General features: G+C 37.7%; 1 protein-coding gene and 1 non-coding gene across 2 annotated transcripts; one reads left to right on the top strand and one right to left on the bottom strand.

The window, feature by feature from the left end:
- Positions 1-1319: 1319 nt before the first annotated feature.
- LOC110214738 (serpin B6-like) lies at positions 1320-18043 on the bottom strand. Its single transcript, XM_020995774.2, has 6 exons — positions 17875-18043; positions 10377-10514; positions 8794-8911; positions 7044-7186; positions 6668-6820; positions 1320-2156 (listed from the first exon to the last, which is right to left on the bottom strand). The coding sequence occupies exons 1-6, from the start codon at positions 18037-18039 to the stop codon at positions 1743-1745; spliced, it is 1131 nt and encodes a 376-aa protein (XP_020851433.1). The 5' UTR covers positions 18040-18043; the 3' UTR covers positions 1320-1742.
- Positions 13258-13360, top strand: LOC144457239 (U6 spliceosomal RNA). The gene has a single exon (XR_013486566.1). It is a non-coding gene; the product is annotated as a U6 spliceosomal RNA (small nuclear RNA).
- Positions 18044-18109: the final 66 nt, after the last annotated feature.

Here is an 18109-nt window from a genome sequence, read left to right on the forward strand (position 1 = left end):
TGAAATACATCCATTTAAAGTTTATCATGGCATTTGGTGTTAGATTCCATTATTTTTCACCAGTTTGCTTTCCAGTTTTCCTAGCAGTAGTCAAATAGTGAATCTGGGGCTTGGTGTCTCATTTAATACTAGCCTTCCAAATTTATATTATTTTATATACTTCCTACCTAATCTGTTCTACGGATTGATTTCACTTTTTTTTTTTGCAAAGATCATATTATTTTGATGATTGATGTTTTGTAATATAATTTGAGATGTACCCACCTTAGTCTTTCTTCTGAGCTTCAGTCCAACATCACTGCCTTTTGTATATCTCAAATTCATCACATCAAAAACCGACTTCATAATCTTTCCCGTAACATCTACCCAACTTCTACATTTCCTTATTGCTTTAGAGTTTCTCATTTTTGGCATAATATTTTTACATAATATTTGCGTCCCTTTCTCTTCATTCATTGACCCGTTACTCTAACTGAGGTCTACATCATTTCCTTCCCATAGTATGGTAATAGACTTATACTTGTTCTCCTCAGCTAAAGTCTTTCTTTCCCCTCTCCAAACCATCCTCTAGTCAGCTTCACATATTTTTTTCCCTATAGCACAGATCTGACTACCTCCCCACATCAAAGAACTCCACTGAGTCTCTGTTATATGGAAGCTATTCATAACCTGCTCTTTTAGTACCTTTTCAGTCTTCGTGTATCTTAGGCTCTTCCATGCACTATATATTCCAATAACACTGGCTTATTCTCATTTCAACATGACACTTCCCCTGCTTTCTCCACGCTTTCACACACATGGATGTGTTACCCCCTCACTTCTACCCCTTACTTTCCCAGATTTCTTTTGAGATTCAGCTCAAAGTCCACCCACTGCACAAGGCCTTTCCTAGTTCTCACAAAAAATGACTTCTCCTCTTGGAGGCTCTTCCATGGACTCTGTAAATATCTCTTATCTAAGTGTTGTCTTCCGTATTACAATGCAAAGGTATCTAGGTCAGGGACTAGTTTCTTCTACCACCCACTCCTTTTTTGTCTTTCTTTTCTTCCCCTCGTACTTAACTAGACTTATTTTTTCAGTTTTAAAACTTAATTTATAGTTTCCATGTGCTCTAGAACATAGTCTAGTTTTATAAAGGCCCAATGTACAATGCTAAGAAATATGTATATTCTTACAATTCCCATTTAGATGTCATAATTTTTCAGGTATTAATCTTCCATAACCTCTCCTATCATTAAATCAAAAATGTTTTCTTATTGTTAAAAGCACAGCACTTTTAATCACACACAGTATAGTTCTGTTATTTAATCTCAGGAAAACAAAGGTATAGGTGGTAGGAAGGATGGTTTTTTTTATTAGAAGTATCTCTAGGGCTCAGCCTACAAGGACTCAATGAAAATCATTGACTAATTCCCTCTACTTCTACTAAAGATGTAAGAACATAAACAAAGAAGAGAGAATATTTGATAGACTTAGACCCTCCTACCCAGGTCACACTAGTATAGGCTTTTCCTTTTACATTCTAAATCTTCACACTCCCAACCTTATCCCCAGTGCCTGCCAGGATGAAAATTTACAAGGTTATACAGTCCATATGCAAAGTTTCACAGTAAAGTGTTTTACATATTTTTGTTTCTTATCTAAGGCTTTATACGCACGCAGATAACATTTTTATGGATCTTAGGAAGAGAGAGTCAGGGAAGTAGCAAAAGGGAAAATGCTGGGGTAGTGACTGCATCTCTTTAAGGAGAGGAAACTCTGCCACAGAACAGGATACTTTTAGTTTTATAGCTCCAGATAAAAAATAGAAAGAAACCATTAGCCTTCAGTCCTTCATCTCTCTTTGAAGCTGCTGGTATCTCTGCTGCTATAGTGGCAGCAGATGCCTTGATGCCCTCTTCATTGATTTCCAGGCAAGATGTATGCAAAACCTTGGATAAATACAAATGTTTGAGTATCAACATTCCAGAGAAGTCAGCCTTTTGCTCATCAAATGCATCTGACATTCCCAAACTGTAGAGGACATGCTCCAAGTCACAGGTCTCTTCTATCTTGACTTTGGGGAGTAAAAATGTCTTGTCATGATTTTCCATCAAGGCCATTGCTTCTGGCTTTGTCCAGGTTATAAATCTTTCATAGGTAAGCCCTTTTTCCAACTGGAAGACAAAAGTTGAAAATCCTAAGATCCTGCTACCTGCATAACTCTATATGTTTATATTCCTTCCACACTGAAGCTACAAATCAGCTGCTTCCCTAGAGTCTGTTGCAACTTTAGTCTGTTTGCTAGTCAATATCTATGCTTTATGCCTCTCCTCCTTTCTTTCCTTCCTGCTAACCTCATCTTCCAAGATACATTCTTCCCTGACCTTTGGGATTAGGTTTAATTTTAACTATAACCACATAATTGAGGAGGAATTGAAGAAAAGTCTAAGCACTTTACAATTTCCTGTTAATAATACAGGACTGGGATTGGGGGTGAGAAAGCTAAAGGGATTTGACACAATGGATTGAAATCTGACAAACCATAGATTGGTTAACAGTTGGTAAATATCATGTGTTGCACAGAAGTGGATGGTTCCAGCCACACTGGAACTGGAGTAAGGAAGTCCGAGTTGTGTCTTAGACATACAACCCTTGAAAAATCACGTAACCTGTCTCAGACTTATTTAATTCATCTGTAAAATGGAAATATAGGACCTACCTCTGAGTCGTTGTGAAAATCAAATAAGATAACATAGGTAAAGCACTTTGCAAACTTAAAATACTTGTAAATGGTAGTTATTATTGTTGTTGTCGGATTCAGCATACAAATCACCCAAAATAATATGTATTCTGTAGCTTTGTGTCAATGAACCTTTCTTTTATCTTGTTTCTGAGGCATTGAATCAGGATCTCTATTAGCAACTTTGCACTTGATCTTTTCTCTTTTAGGGGATTCTGTTCTTGGCTTAATTTCTTCAATCTAACCATAAGATCTGAAAGGTCATGCTTAATCAAGAAGTAATTATTATCTATTATGTGCCAGCCACTGAGCTAAGTGCTGCAGGTATAAAGAAAGGCCAAGATAGTTCTTGTTCTCAAGGAGCTCACAGTCTGATGGAGGAAGAAAACATGGTAACAACTACGTGCAAACAAGACACATACAGGATTAATTGGAGATAATTAACACACGGAAGACACTGACTTTAAGAGGAACTTGAATAACTTCTTAGAGAAGGTAGAATTTTAGTTGGGATTCAAAGAATGCTAAATGCATACAGAATGGACCAGGGTTCACCTTGTCTCTGATACATACTGGCAATCTGACTCTGGACAAGTTCCTTAAACTCTCAGTAATCACAGGTAACTCTCCAAAACTACAGATTACAGAGAAAGTGCTGATCTGCATTGGAATTCACTTTGCCCATGAAATAATGGGTAGAATTAAAAAAAAAAAAGATTTAGAAAGCCTCTAGTGCAAACCCCTCTTTTTTACAGATGAGGAAACTGAGGCCCAGAGAGATCAAGTGACCTCCCCTAGGTTGGAGAAGTACCATTACCACTTTTTAAAACAAGATGAAATCAATAAGGGTATCTTAAAATGGAGAGGCTAAAACCCTTTCCTACAAAGTGTAAATTCAATGGTTTCTAATGCCTTTCCAGATAAATCAGTAACAAGTCTTTACAAATAAAAGAAATACACGGTAATATTTATAGAGTTCTTTGATAGAACAATAGGAGTTGGACTGGTGATATCTTTGTTAAGGAAACACTTGAGAGAGAAACCTTATTCCCTATACTCAATGACCTGCATTGGGTCTACAATTTATAGTCACACAGGTGCCTAGATCAGTGGAAAGTTAAATGACTTATAGCACATCACACAGCTAGTTTGTGTTAGCAGCAGAACTTGAATCCAGGTTTTCCTGGGCTCCAGGCTAACTTTTTATCCACTTTCCTTTTCTACTTCAAATTCACTCTATATAGCAAAAATAGCATTGCTTTCTATTCTTCATTTGGTGACAGATTAGATGGAATGAAAGTAACCTTTAGAGCTGCATGTTCTCTGCCAGCCTGCTAGGCCTGTCCAGCTTGTTTGAGATTCCTGCCTCTTTACCAAATGAGAAGCATTCCAATGATTTATTTGCAACTTCTTTATAGGTGGTAGAAAGAAAAAATGGAAGAGGAGTTTCAGATAAGGGAGGTTATGATTTATGTATATTTGCAGTGTCTTGAAGGAGTTATGAATGTGCAGAAATACATGCCCATATAATTTCACAAAAAATGTGTTTATATACACACATACATACACAACACACACACAAATATCATGACACTCCAATTGAAATAAGACCAAATTCTGGGGTGGGAGGTGAAAATATAGGTAAAGATTAGAGGTAGAATATGGAAGAATTCACCTTCTATGCTTGGACTGGGAAATGAAGGGAGATTTAGGGAAAGGGAGCCTGGTTGACAGATATATATATATATGTTAGTTCAGAGTGGGCTCCAGGACCTAGAATAAACTAATAATGTTTCTTCACTCACAGAAACAGCCACATCTAAATGTCTAGTAACCTTAACTAGACTAGTTAAGGTCTAACTTGTCTTTGGAGGAACAGGATGCTATCTGGTTGGAGATACTTTGGATTTCTTTTTGTTTGTCATCTTCAAAGGGCTAATTCAGGTTAATCTTGGGGGAAGGGGAACAGAAAGAAACAAACATTTATATAGTACCTACTGCATGCCAGGTGCTCTCATTTGATCCTCAAAACAACCTTGTAGGTAGGTACTGTAATTATTCCCACTTTATAGTTGAGGAAACCGAAGCACACAGGGGTGAAGTGACTTGCTCAGAGTCACAGAGCTAGGAAATGTCTGAGGCTGTATTTGAACTTAGACCTTTCTGACTTCAGGCCTGACTACCTAGCTCAGGGCAAACCTGGAGGTTGCTTGAGAAAGCCTAGAATGATTTCAGGGTAAAAACAAAACAAAACAGAACAAAAATCAAAACCACTTCTTCTTCCTCATCCTCCCATCTGCTTAATGTTTCCCAAAGTTCCTTTAGTGACAAGAAAAGGCCACTTTTATTCTCTAAGGAGAGATCAAAGGTACATGACAGTGTGAACGTGTATTCAACAACTGAATAATTAATAATACATTTGTTCCTGTCTTTGAAAGAAGGAAAAGATGACGTTGTTGTTTTTGAAAGGAGGGGACAATTCCTTCTTGCTGTGAGAAGGAGTCTGGGCATTTAAAAGTTTAGGACAGAGGTTCCCAAACTTATTTGGCTTACCACCCCCTTTAAAAAAAAGTATTCAGTGCCCCCTTGAAATGTACTTTCTTTAACCCCTTAATTTTTTAAAAAATTTGTGTCATTTGAAAAATATGTAAAATATATATTTAAAATAATGCATCTTAAATTTAATAATTTATTGTAAATTCGTGGGGTTTTCATGCCTTAAAATTTTGATGATGCAATATTGCTTCATGTAACTGTATAGTATCATATTGTACACAAGAAATTACACGAACAAATTCCTGCTGAAGCTTGCTGGATTTCCTGACAATGCTCAACAAGCTTGCCTGCCAACACTTGTTTGTTAAGATGTGTTGGTGGACTTCAGCACTGATCAGTTACAACTTGCCTTTTGTGTGTTTATTTGGTTGGGGTTTTTTGTTGTTGTTGTTGTTGTTGTTTTGTTTTGTTTTTAGGCAATTGGGGTTAAGTGACTTGCCCAGGGTCACACAGCTTGCAAGTGTCAGGTGTTTGGTCTGAGGCAGAATTTGAACTCAAGTCCTCCTGACTTCAGGGCTGGTGCTCTATCCACTGTGCCACCTAGCTGCCCTAGTACTCTTTCTTTTGTATTTTAACCCCAGGCTTAGCATAGTACTTAGTTAACTGCTTAATAAATTCTTTTGCATTCAGACCAAGCCTGCCTCATTTGCAGGAGAATCCAGAGGCAGGAGAGGGGTTAGGACATCGAAATACACAACTGAAAGAATACCAAGATGTATCTAAAGCAGGTACACTGTGAGAAGCTGGTTGAAGAAAGGAGGGGAATTATCCATGGAACGGAGAACAGAAGTAAGAACAAGAATCAACTTAGATTGGGAAACTAGGAAAAATAGTGGATATGCATGGTGCTTAGACATACAGGTAGCCATTAATATGAGAAGGTAATATCAATGTGGATTGTACTTGTTAAAAACAGATAATGACACTTTAAAAGGGTCAGGTTGTAGACATCAAAAACTAAACATTTTCCCAACATACCTACAAGCAATCCAAATCTCTGCTTCGTAATTATTACTAAGTTTTTTCTTCTTTTTCTCATCTTTCCTGTCCTCCTTACTCTCCCCATCCCCCAGATGACTTAAAGGAACTCAATTCTCAGGACATATTTCCTCTTTTAATGACAGTAACATCATTTCTCTTTTTTTGAGCAAATACATTTATATTGCTCTCAAAATCCAATGATGTTTCAGAAAAAAAAAAAGCTTTATTATCTCAGGAACCCATTCTGTCTTTTCTTGCCACCAGCTATGCCTGACCATTTGAATATTCAACATAACAGAACGGGAATCATTTTCAATGACTTTTGTAATAATTGTGTCCCATGGAAGGTATTGCTGGAATGAAGATGTGCCACAATGTAATGTTGCCATTCTATCCACCCAGCCTTACCTTAGTTAGGTCACTATCAGAAGTAAAGACAAGGATCATGGTTAATTCCATTCCACGATAGGGAAAGATAAATAGCTGTCCACCCAGCTCCTCTAAAGGAGATGTCAGAAACTCCTCTTTGTTCTTCATAATCTGCAATGTCGTTCTCTCATGCTTAAAAGGAAACAAACAGATTCATGACTGAAGCCAGATTACTGAAAAGGGTAGAAAAAAAGCAAACAGGTATAATTTAAAATATTTTCAAATTTATAAACTATACATGGGTACTCTTAAAATTGAAGAATACTGTAATTAATTCCAATTTATCTCTTCCTGACACTTCTAAGGTATCTGGAAACCTATTCCTCTATCCCCCCCATTCATGTTCACACTCTACCTGATTGACTTTTAAAATATCAATATAGGTGTGTTTTGGATCAAATGCCCTCTCCCAGGTTGCTTTAAAGTTGATGGCATTCACAAAGACCAGCAGGCTAAGTGGATCAACAAGACCATCAGGAAGAGCCTCTGAAATATTACCTTTGAAGAAAAATAGGAATTGGGTTTAGTTTTTTTCCCCAGAAAAAGTATTATTTTTAATAACATTTGACATGGTTTATGCAAAATAGAATCTAGATTGAGCACTGGGTTTTCAAAGTTTCTGAACTAATTTAATATTAAGCATAATCTTAATAGAAATTCTTCATTCTCAAAAAAAGATCATTTATATATCTACAAGGTACATAGCACTATATTAGGCTACTAGTGGTTTGGTAGCATGTAATCCCTACTATCAAGGAAATAATCTTTCATCAAGTAATGAGAGACCAAAAAAAGTGCACAAATAAAATACATATTTAATGTCTCGATAATATGCTTCCATGGAGATAACAGCAACCTTCCTTCCATATCTTTGTAGATTATTTATGAGTTGCAATGGTTAAAAAACAAATAAGCAAAACAAAAAACTTCAGTGGGATAATCTTCTGAGATAACTTCTCAATATTTAGTTATATTGGTCAGTGGATCACAGAAATCTACAGACTGTCACTGGACCCAGACCCCAAGTACTTCATTTTGGGAGATGTTGTGCCACACTCCTAAAACTTTCAGGAATCCAGGGTCAATCAATCAACAAACAGTTGTTAAGTATCTACTCTGTACCAGGTATAGTGCTAAGTACTGGAGATACAAAAAGAGGCCAAAGATATTCCCTGTCCTCAAGGAGCTGATAATCTAATGGATGAGACAACAGATAAAGAAGATAAGTAGAAAATACTTAATAGAAATATAGTACTAGAATTTGAAGGGGTTGGGAAAGCCTTTCCATAGAAGACAGAATTTTAGTTTGAACTCAATGGGAGCCAGGGAATGACTCTGAAGGATTAGGTGAAAGAAAATTGATAGAAGAAATAATGTAAGCAGGTCTCATTGTTGAAAAAAAAAAAGTGAAAAATAGAAAATGGGAAAAGGACACTTGGCTGGGATGGAAGGCATGAGTATCAGTTTCTGAAAAGGTGACTGTGGTTAAATAGGGTGGGAAACTGTTTTAGCGCTTCTAGCATCCTACACAGGCTTCACTGCATTTGATCACTGATTGGGCCAGAAATCACTAGAGAACTGTAACATAGCTGAAAAATGCAAGACTACCTAGGGTAGAACGCACAGAGAGGTAGATTTGGGTTCTCTGTAACGACAGTTTCCTAAAGATTATAGCATTCCAAATGTGGAATGGGCTGCGTTATGGGATACGATGTTCCTGCCCACTACATGCCTATAAAGAAAGGTTAGATGACCCCTTGTCAGGTCTGTTGTGGGAGGGATCATTGGCAAGGTATAGGTAGGACTAAATGGCTTCTGATGTGCCCATCAACAATGAGATTCTGCAGTAATGGTAGCCATCTCTAGGGTGGGGGTAGGGGTGGAGGAAAGGAAAAAAAGAAAAAAATTTGCACAATATATTTGTTGTATATTTGAAAGGAATAGCAAGCCATGCATAGTAGATTTGCAGTTTCATGTACATTCTTCTTTTTATTGTGTAAAGTTACAAAAATGTTTGTTTTAGTCCATAAATTAAAAATAAAATGAAATGAATTTTCCTGAAAAGATGACCAATATAGATAACACAGAAAGACAGAATTTATAACCTTCAGTCTTCTCTGCTACCCAAGCATTTATGTGTTTCCTGACAGCCTCTGTCTCTTGAGAAAAGCAAACATCTTCCATCACTGAATTGCAGAATTTGAAACAGGAGTCCCTAAAGGACTAGAAGAGGAAAAAATAGATCAGAGCAACATTCCTCCTTCTATGTCCCCCACATTTTCTAAGAGTTTTATATGTGTATGTATGTATATATACATATACACATATATATGTATATATACATATATATATGTGTATGTATATATATATATACATATATATGTATATATATACACATATATATGTATATATATATGTGTATATATATACATATATATGTATATATATACATATATATATGTGTATGTATATATATATATACATATATATGTATATATATACATATGTATATACACACACATACACACACACACACATAGATATGTGTGTGTGTGTATATATGTAATGTGCTATACATGCACACACATTTGCTATGTGACCCTGGAAAAATCCCTAATTCTCAATGCCCCAGGTAACTCTGAGACTGCAAGTAGCACAGAAGGTACCATCCTGCAGAGCAGAAAGGATTTTCCTCATCTGGGAGTTCACTATACTAGTTAAATCACAGGTCCAGACAAGCAAATAAATACATATCACTCCTTCTCATATACCGTTAACAACCTAGAAAAGAAACACTCTATTCAAGACAGAATCTATTCTAAAAACTAAATAAAAAAAATTCAAGAGTGTTAGTCTATCTCAAAAATGAGGTAGTAAACTTTTCAAGGATAAATAACCAATCCTATACAGATTTTGCATTAGTTTTATTTTACAGTAATGTCTTGAATACATCGTAGGTACTTATATTTGTTGAGGCTTGATGAATATGTAGTAATTGCTACCATTTCTTCCCCAAGTTTTTGGCTACCCTAATCTAGGGCCTTCATCCATTCTTAGCAATTAAGAGACTAGAAAGAAAAAAGAGTAATATCCTTATTTCTGAAAACAATCATCAAAATTTCCTAGGATTTAGAAAACTTTTCTTTGGACTGGAATGGTGGTATGTGCCTATAATAAGGCTGAGGCTAGTGAATAGCTTGAGCTGGGGAATTCAGAGTTGAGACAGGGCTAATGTGGATGGGCTGTCCACACTAGGTCTAATATCAAAATTGTAAGCTTCTAGGAATGAGGGCCACCAGGTTGCCTATGGAGGAGAACACTGGCCCAGGTTGGAAAGATAGCAGGTTAAAGCTCCTGCGCTCAAAGATTCTCAAGAGACTCTGCCATGAGTTGCCCCTGCACTTCCAGTCTGGGTGAAATAGAGGGAAGGGAAAGAGAAAACCAAACAGAAGAAGGAGGAAAGAATTTTTTCCCCTCTAATGAGCTACATCCACATCTTAACCACAAGCCCTCAATGTTCATGCAAATTGTGTTATTAGACAGTATAGTGTCTAAATAGAAGCAGTGAAGTAGGGTGGAGAAAGGACTAGTCTAGTCTCAGATTTTCTTTCTATTTTCTTCATCATTCATTGTTGTCATTTCCATTCTTCATTACCACTTTATGATAAAGTAGAAATATGTTACTTACTGCGAGGAAATTTAGAGCATTTTCTCCAAAGAGCTTGTTGGTAGTTTTAATCAGATACCAGGTGGATGACGTGTTCATTTCAGCAAGAAGTGACCGGAATCCCCAGAAAGTACTTCCACTTCTGTTTAAAGAAAGCAACTAAGAAAAACAAAGACATTAACTTTCTCAATTGGTCTCCGAAGAATGATTAGCAGTGACAAACCTCACTACTGAATGCTTCATAGGCTCTTAGACTATTGAGAAAATGGTTCATTGTGAAAGGACTCATAGGATTATGTATTTGAGAAGGAGGCAGGTGCTCAATTAACACTTTTACGCAAGGGAGAAAGGGAAAATAGCGGTCAGACTGCTGATAGAACAAATCTAACGTCATTCTGGAGAGCACACAAATGCATAGAAATAAACAGCAGTTTTGTCTGCAAAGCTGAAAGTAGCTCTCCAGACTCAGACTTCCAACTGGATTTGCTCTCATGAAGTCATAGATTTTGAGGCCAATTTTTTTTTTCCTCTAACCAGAGTAACTTGTGAAACACTTTGTAAGTTCTCTGCTCTGACCAAGCTGAATTAGCTCACTTAGAGCTGGAATCATCAGGCCCGGGTTTAAATGATGGCTCTCCCACCTAATAGCTAGGTGGCTATGGGAAAACTGCTTCAAGTAAACACTGCCTGGTAATACTATTGTGAGGAAAGCATCTTCTAACCCTTAAAGCGAGACAGAAATTGTCTTAGCTTTCTTAGGTTATATTAGTTGAGTACAAGCTCTGGGAAGTACTGCTCAAAGCTAGGAAGTCTTCAGAGGTTTTCCAACAGATCAGAGCTTTATTTGGAGTCAGCAAGACCTGGGTTTGAATCCTTCCTCAGACACGTATTAGTTGCATGGCCCTGCATAAGTTAGGCAGTTAAGTGGCGCAGTGACTCAAGTGCTGGGCCTGGAGTCAGGAAGATCCCAGTGCAAATCTGGCCTCAGATATTTACTAGCTGTGTGACCCTGGGCAGATCACTTAACCCTGTTTGCCTGAGTTTCATCATTTTTTCCCCCAGCTGGATAATAATTTATTAAACACTTCTTCTTCTGTTCATTTCCACTATAATTCTGTTTCACGCAGAAGGCTTTTTTAAAAAAGCTTTTTCTTCTTTCATTTTTCCCCCTTATATAATTTCAGTTTTACTTCCCCCATTTTGTCTGCATATTTCACTATCAGGTAGATACAGTCTTTTTACAGGGTTCTGCAGACTACAGCCTTCATTTCTTTCTTTTTTTTTTTTTAATTAAACAATTTATTTATTAATTTTTAGTTCTCAACATTCATTTCCATAAGATTAAGTTTCAAATTTTCTGCCCCTCCCACTCCTCCCCCCTCCCCAGGACAGCATGCAATCTGATATGGGCTCTACTTATAGGTTCATATTAAGCATATTTTCACATTAGTCATGATGTAAAGAATTAGAACCAATAGGAGCAACCACAAGAAAGAAGAATCAAAACAACAAAAGAAAAGGAGAGCAAATAGTATGCTTCCATCTGCATTCAGATTCTGTAGTTCTTTCTCTTGATGTGGATAGTTCTTTTTTCCCCCATTGTGAGTCTTTTGGAGTTGTCTTAGACATAGCTCTTCTCAGTAATACAAGGATCTATCAAAGTTAGTCATTGCACAACATGGCTATTACTGTGTACAATGTTCTCCTGGTTCTGCTCACTTCACTCAGCATCAGAGTTTTTCCAGGTTTTTCCTGAAGTCTGCCTGCTCATCATTTCTTACAGCACAACACCATTCCATTACATTGATATACCCCGGCTTGTTCATCCATTCCCTAATTGATGGGCATCCCTCACCTCAATTTCTAATTCTGGGCCACCACAACAAGAACTTCTATAAATATTTTTACAGATGTGAGCCCTTTTCCCATTTGTATGATCTCTTTGGGATATAGCCCTAGAAGTTCTATTGCTGGGTCAAAGGGTATGCACGTTTTTATAGCCCTTTGGGCATAGTTCCAAATTGCTCTCCAGAACGGTTGGATCAGTTCACAATTCCACCAACAATGTGATCTCCATCAGTTTTATTATCTTAAAATGAGCTGGAAAAGAAATGGCAAAGCACTCCAGTATCTCTGCCAAATGGGATCACAAAAAGTTGGACGTGACTGAACAACAACAATAATAACCTGGGTAAGTCACTTAATCTCTCTGAGCTTTAGTTTTCTCATTTGAATGAGAATGTGTGATGGGGGTAGACTTACTAAGTCTTAACGTCCCTTTCACTCTCAATCTATAAGCCTATAATCGGTGCTTCTAAGTGCAAAGAGATGTGTCACCAGATGGTATGACCACAAAATGAATAAAAAAGATAACCTTCAGTCCTATGCAGTACTTTTAATCAAGCAATAGAAGAGACATCACTTGATTTGAAGTTGGAGGACCTCGATTCACATCTCATTTCTGACAATTACTACTTATGTGACCTTGGGAAAAAACCATTTCAACTTTTGGGACCTAATTTGTTAAATTAATAGGTTAGAGTAGAGGACTTCTAAACCTATTGTATCCCTTGTATTACACTCCTGTGATCATCTACAAGAATTAATGGAGTGGTTGGAGTTAATAACCAAACCTTGCCCAATGATAAACAAGTTGGTACACCACCGGAGAAATGGAACCACCTCTACCTTTACGTTTTTGCCATCAAAACAACCAGAACACAAGAGAGTTACACTTAAGTCAGAGTTAAAATACAGGACTGACTTCAGACAGGACATAGTAGAGGAGTTGGTGCTACTGGTTTCATCATGAACCAAAAGAAAACAAAAATATATATTCTGAGTCAACTGCCCTCCTCATTCTACATAGTTCACTATGACCATGAAAAAGAGAACCCTATGTTTGCTTCAGCAGCTCATGTACTAAAATTGGAATGATACAGAGAAGATTAGCACAGCCCCTGTGCAAGGATGATATGTGAATTTGTGAAGTGTTCCATAATCAAATCAAAACAACTCTGAGGTACCACATCACACCTATCAGATTGGCCAACATGACAACAGAGGAAAATAAGTGCTGGAGAAGATGTGGGAAAACTGGAATACTAATGCATTGTTGGTAGAGTTGTGAACTGATCCAACCATTCTGGAGAGCAATTTGGAACTATGCCCAAAGGGCTATAAAAATGCACATACCCTTTGACCCAGCAATACCACCTCTAGGGCTGTATCCCAAAGGGATCATAAAAATGGGAAAAGGACTCACATCTATAAAAATATTTACAGCAGTTCTTTCTGTGGTGGCCAAGAATTGGAAATTGAGGGGATGCCCATCAATTAGGGAGTGGCTGAACAAGTTGTGGCATATGAATGTAATGGAATACTGTTGTGCTGTAAGAAATGACGAGCAGACAGACTTCAGAAAACCCTGAAAAGACTTGGATGGACTAATTTCGAGTGAAGTGAGCAGAACCAGGAGAACATTGTACACAGTAACAGCCATGTTGTGATATGACTAACTTTGATAGACTTAGCCCTTCTCAGCAATTCAAGGATCTAAGACATCTCCAAAAGTCTCATGATGGAAAAATGCTATCCACATCCAGAGAAAGAACTATGGAGTTTGAATGCATATTGAAGCATACTAGTTACTATTTTTTCTCCTTCTGTTTTGTTTTCTCCTATTGGTTCTAACTCTTCTTTGCAACATGGCTAATGTGGAAAATATGTTTATTAGGAATGTATATGTACAGCCTATATCAGATTGCACACTGTCTTGGGGAGGGATGGGGAGAAAAATTTAAAACTCCAAAGCATAATGGAAGTGATTGTTAAAAAATAAAAATAAATTAATAATAAAAAAAAGAAAAAGAAAAAGAGAACCTAAAGCTGACACCAACTTATGCACCAATAGGCAGGTCTCTTCAGTCTACTTCACACCGTGCCCTGCCTACTGAGGGGACTAATTCCAAGGACTATTATTCATTGATGAGTGCAATGCAGAATGTGGAAAAAACAGGCTCAGGAGTAGATGACAAAAACTGTGTTGGAAAACATGGTTTGGGACTCAAGCAAAGGAGGAGCCCAAAGACTTGCAAGCTACTCAGAAACTTTATACCTATATGTAAAGAATACTTTCTTCATGAAGAAAATTAGATGGGGAAAACACTGAACAGCACCAAAAAGAAAAAAGAAAAAAATTGATTATGTCTCAACTGATAGGAAGTTGATTACCAATATAGTAGTCATTTTAGAATTAGAGAAAAGTTTCTGCCTTTTTAGAAAAAGTCAAAACAAATACCATATTAGAAGGTGATATGGTACTACCTGTGATTTTACCAATATCGAGAACTCCTACGTGAGTAACTTTCCTTTACCTGGAGCTCTTAGAGAAATGTTCAATGACTTGCCCATATTCCCATAGTCAGCATGTGTCAGAGGCAGGGTTTGAACTCCAAACTTTCCAACTTTGAGGCCATTTATCTATCCACATCATTTTAACTTCAAATTAGAAGAAAAGATAAAACTGAAATGTTATGAAGTACATTATAGCAGCTCTAGTCCAACCTATCCAAAGAAATGGTCAACTCTGGAAAACAGACAAAAGGAAAGACATTGGTTCCCTGACCATTTCTTAGAGAAGTTGACCAATGCAAAACAGTGCCACGTACAAGTCAAAGAACCCAGAAATCACCTCAACCAGTGATTCCTTAATAAATGCTTTTCAACTTATGAACTGCCAAGTAGAAAGAAGCAAAGGACGATAACAGTTTCAAATATAAGCTCATCTGCAAAATATGACTGAGGAAAGTGAGGTATGATTACAAATATCATCTCACAAAATGGTGAAAAGTAGTGGAGAGAATGAGCCTGCAGAGAACTTGATGTGAAAGAGAATACAACGTAGGTTATGTTTGTTATCCATGTAGGTTGTGTGTCTACATTAGTCTGCCTAGAAGTGGCTTTCAAGAAGGCCATGAATATAGTCTTCTCTGCCCACCATTCTCCAAGGAAAACCAATTCCTGGTAGACAGGGAAATGATCAGAAACATGAGGCTTGCTGCTCTCCTCTTAGAGAAGAGGTAGCAGACTACAATTATATTTATCTGGCCTCCTAACTATTGTTAGTTTAGTGGAAATAATTTTCAGGTTCAAACCACTGTCTCTTTAATGGGACAGAAGTATTCTAAGCTATATATTCAAAGGCTTAGCCCCTTTCCCACCAAATACCAGCTCCACAATAACCATCACACAAAATAAATAGCAAACAAATCAATTTATCCAAGCAAATTACAAATAGATATTGGAAGAAGTTATACAGATTAAAATATATTGGACAACATACACAATGAATGAGCTCTTCCACTGGAAATGAGACATTTCAGTTCAATCAAAAGAGTCCCTGATCTTACTGTGGAAAAATTCCACAGTCTCTAGCAGGTAAGTTAGGAACAGGAACATGAATAAGGCACTGATTCTTCTGCATGTCCACTTCTTCCCAGAGTCATCTTCCCCCTCCAGGGACCTCTTCCTGAGGAAAGCCTGGAACCATGTGTGGTCCCTCTCAAAGCTGGAGACCCAAAGAGCAAGGATCTTTGCTCTTCCACACTCTTGCCAACTCCACCCCCATTCACATATGGAATTAATCTCTATCAACGAGAAGAATCTTATGCAATTGGGTTTGAGCATTGGGTTACCTTCTACTCATATAATGCTTTTTGTAGGAGAAACCAGAAGAAAAATACCAAAGACATGAAATCTCTAATTCTATTATCTTATTATAAAAATACATAAATGTTGTGGAATTGGGTAGAAAAGATTTTGCATGTTTCACTACTGCATTGCTTCCTTGCCAGGCAGAGATGCATCTAACATTCTTCCTGTGTCCATCCATTCAGCTTTTAAAGATCTCTTGGAGAGGCAATTCATATTTTGAATGATTCTCACTTCCATCACTCATAAATGAATAATGTTCTTTGCAATTGTCTCCTAAGTACACAGGGCATAATCTTAGGTGGACTCAAGAAGCCAGCTTGAATATTGATCTCATTCTTCCCTCCAACATACTCTGAAAACTCCCTATTAGGGTCACTCCTTTAGGTTAATTAGTCCCTAAGATTTAGGTTTGGGGAAAAGGCAAGGATTCAAGGATACTTTTAAAGAAACACAAACACTAGGGACAGCTAGGTGGCCCAAAGGATAGAGTTCCAGGCTTGGAGCCGGGAGAACCTGAGTTCAAATTGACCTCAGACACTTGACACTTAATTAGCTGTGTGACGCTGAGCAAGTCACTTAACTCCATTGCTTAGCCAAAAGAAAAAAGAAAAAAAGAAACACAAACACTGTAGAGATAGATATCTAGCTCTTAGCCATCATTATACTAACACAGTTTCATCTATGAGTATAGTTTCTTGTCACTTTAGAAAGCAGAGAGAGATTAGGCTTCATATAGTGAGACACACAAGACTAGCAACTCAATAGGAAGGTTGGAGACTGAATCTATAAGCCCTGGGTTGTTGGTGAGGGAAAAAGAATAAGGAAGAAGAGTGGGGCCATGATTCAGTCCAGTGTTATCTGGTTGCCTTCCCCTTGTAATCTATGTTCTTCCTTGCTCTGGCACCTTCTCTTACATTCCCTCGGGGGAAATTGGGACAGTAAAGAATAAGGCACCAAGAATAGAGGGCTTGACAGTTTTGATTTACAAAGGTCATACAGCCCTGAAACTTTAGCTTTCCCTGTTCCGTGAGGCATGTCTACTGTAAGAAAGAGTTCAGGGGTTAGTTAGGCTTCCACAGCAGGATAAGAAATTCCAAGATCTTGTGGATCGCCCTCAGCCAATCAGAAAGTGCTCCAAACTTTTCTATAAACAACTAATTCCTTAAGAAAGAGCCCTAGAAGGTAAAACGGTTGCAACCTGTCAGTTCAAGGACTGGGCTTTTCTCCACTGCACTTGCTTAATAAGTTTATTGAATATGAACCGACACACCCCAAGGGCACAGATAGCCACCATTTTTGAACATGGGACCCATGAGTTAGGCGGAGTTAGCAGAATACGGACAAACAGGTGATGGGCTGTTCAGGAAGGGTGTAACTCAGATGAACTAGACCAATCGTAGCCCTGATGGGTAGAGTATGGATCTTATTAACAGTTTGAAAGTTGATTCTACGTGCTAATAAAGGGCATCATGACTGCTTCTCTTGTGAGAAGCGTAATAAAGGCTTTCCTTCACTCAATCACTGTAGTAGGTTTTTGTTTCAGATTTTTCTAACATCTACTTTCAGAGTTCTCTCTGATGTTTTTCAAAGATCAACCAAAGTTTTCTAAAATCCACATGTGGGTTGGTTGGTTTGTTTGTTTGCGATATTTGGACTTGACTTTTTTGTTTGTTTGCCATCCTAATCACAGTATGTGCTGGACCATTACATCTCTATCTCCTGATAATCTTGAAACATACTATAGGCACAGGGCTCTCTCCCCAACTCACTTGGGACATGAAGGTGGCAGGATAGGTAAACATACCTGTGCTATCTGTGCTGCTGTTTCTGTCCTTGTTCCCAAGAGGATCATGTTCAGGGCAAACGAGATGCTTGGGGGAGAAAACACCACATTTCGTGGTTTTTCTTCACAAAGCTTTTTCAGAAGAGTAATGGCAAATGTAACATTTCCTTCAGAAAGAATATCCATGATGGAACCTGGAACAATAACACGGGAAATGCATAATAAATACAAGGCTTGGGAGCCTTGCAAGGCAAAA

This window comes from Phascolarctos cinereus, unplaced genomic scaffold, assembly GCF_003287225.1.
Source record: "Phascolarctos cinereus isolate Bilbo 61053 unplaced genomic scaffold, phaCin_HiC Scaffold_4;HRSCAF=312, whole genome shotgun sequence".
In the NCBI taxonomy this organism is placed as follows: domain Eukaryota; kingdom Metazoa; phylum Chordata; class Mammalia; order Diprotodontia; family Phascolarctidae; genus Phascolarctos; species Phascolarctos cinereus.

Bases quoted from the DNA above. Each gene is read 5' to 3' on its own strand.
- LOC110214738 (XM_020995774.2), bottom strand. From the start codon at position 18,039: ATGGATATTCTTTCTGAAGGAAATGTTACATTTGCCATTACTCTTCTG. The intron at 10,515-17,874 runs GTATGTTTACCT...TGTTTTTCTTAG, and splicing joins CAGCAGCACAGATAGCACAG to TTGCTTTCTTTAAACAGAAG. The intron at 7,187-8,793 runs GTTATAAATTCT...TTTTCTTCAAAG, and splicing joins GGTAGCAGAGAAGACTGAAG to GTAATATTTCAGAGGCTCTT.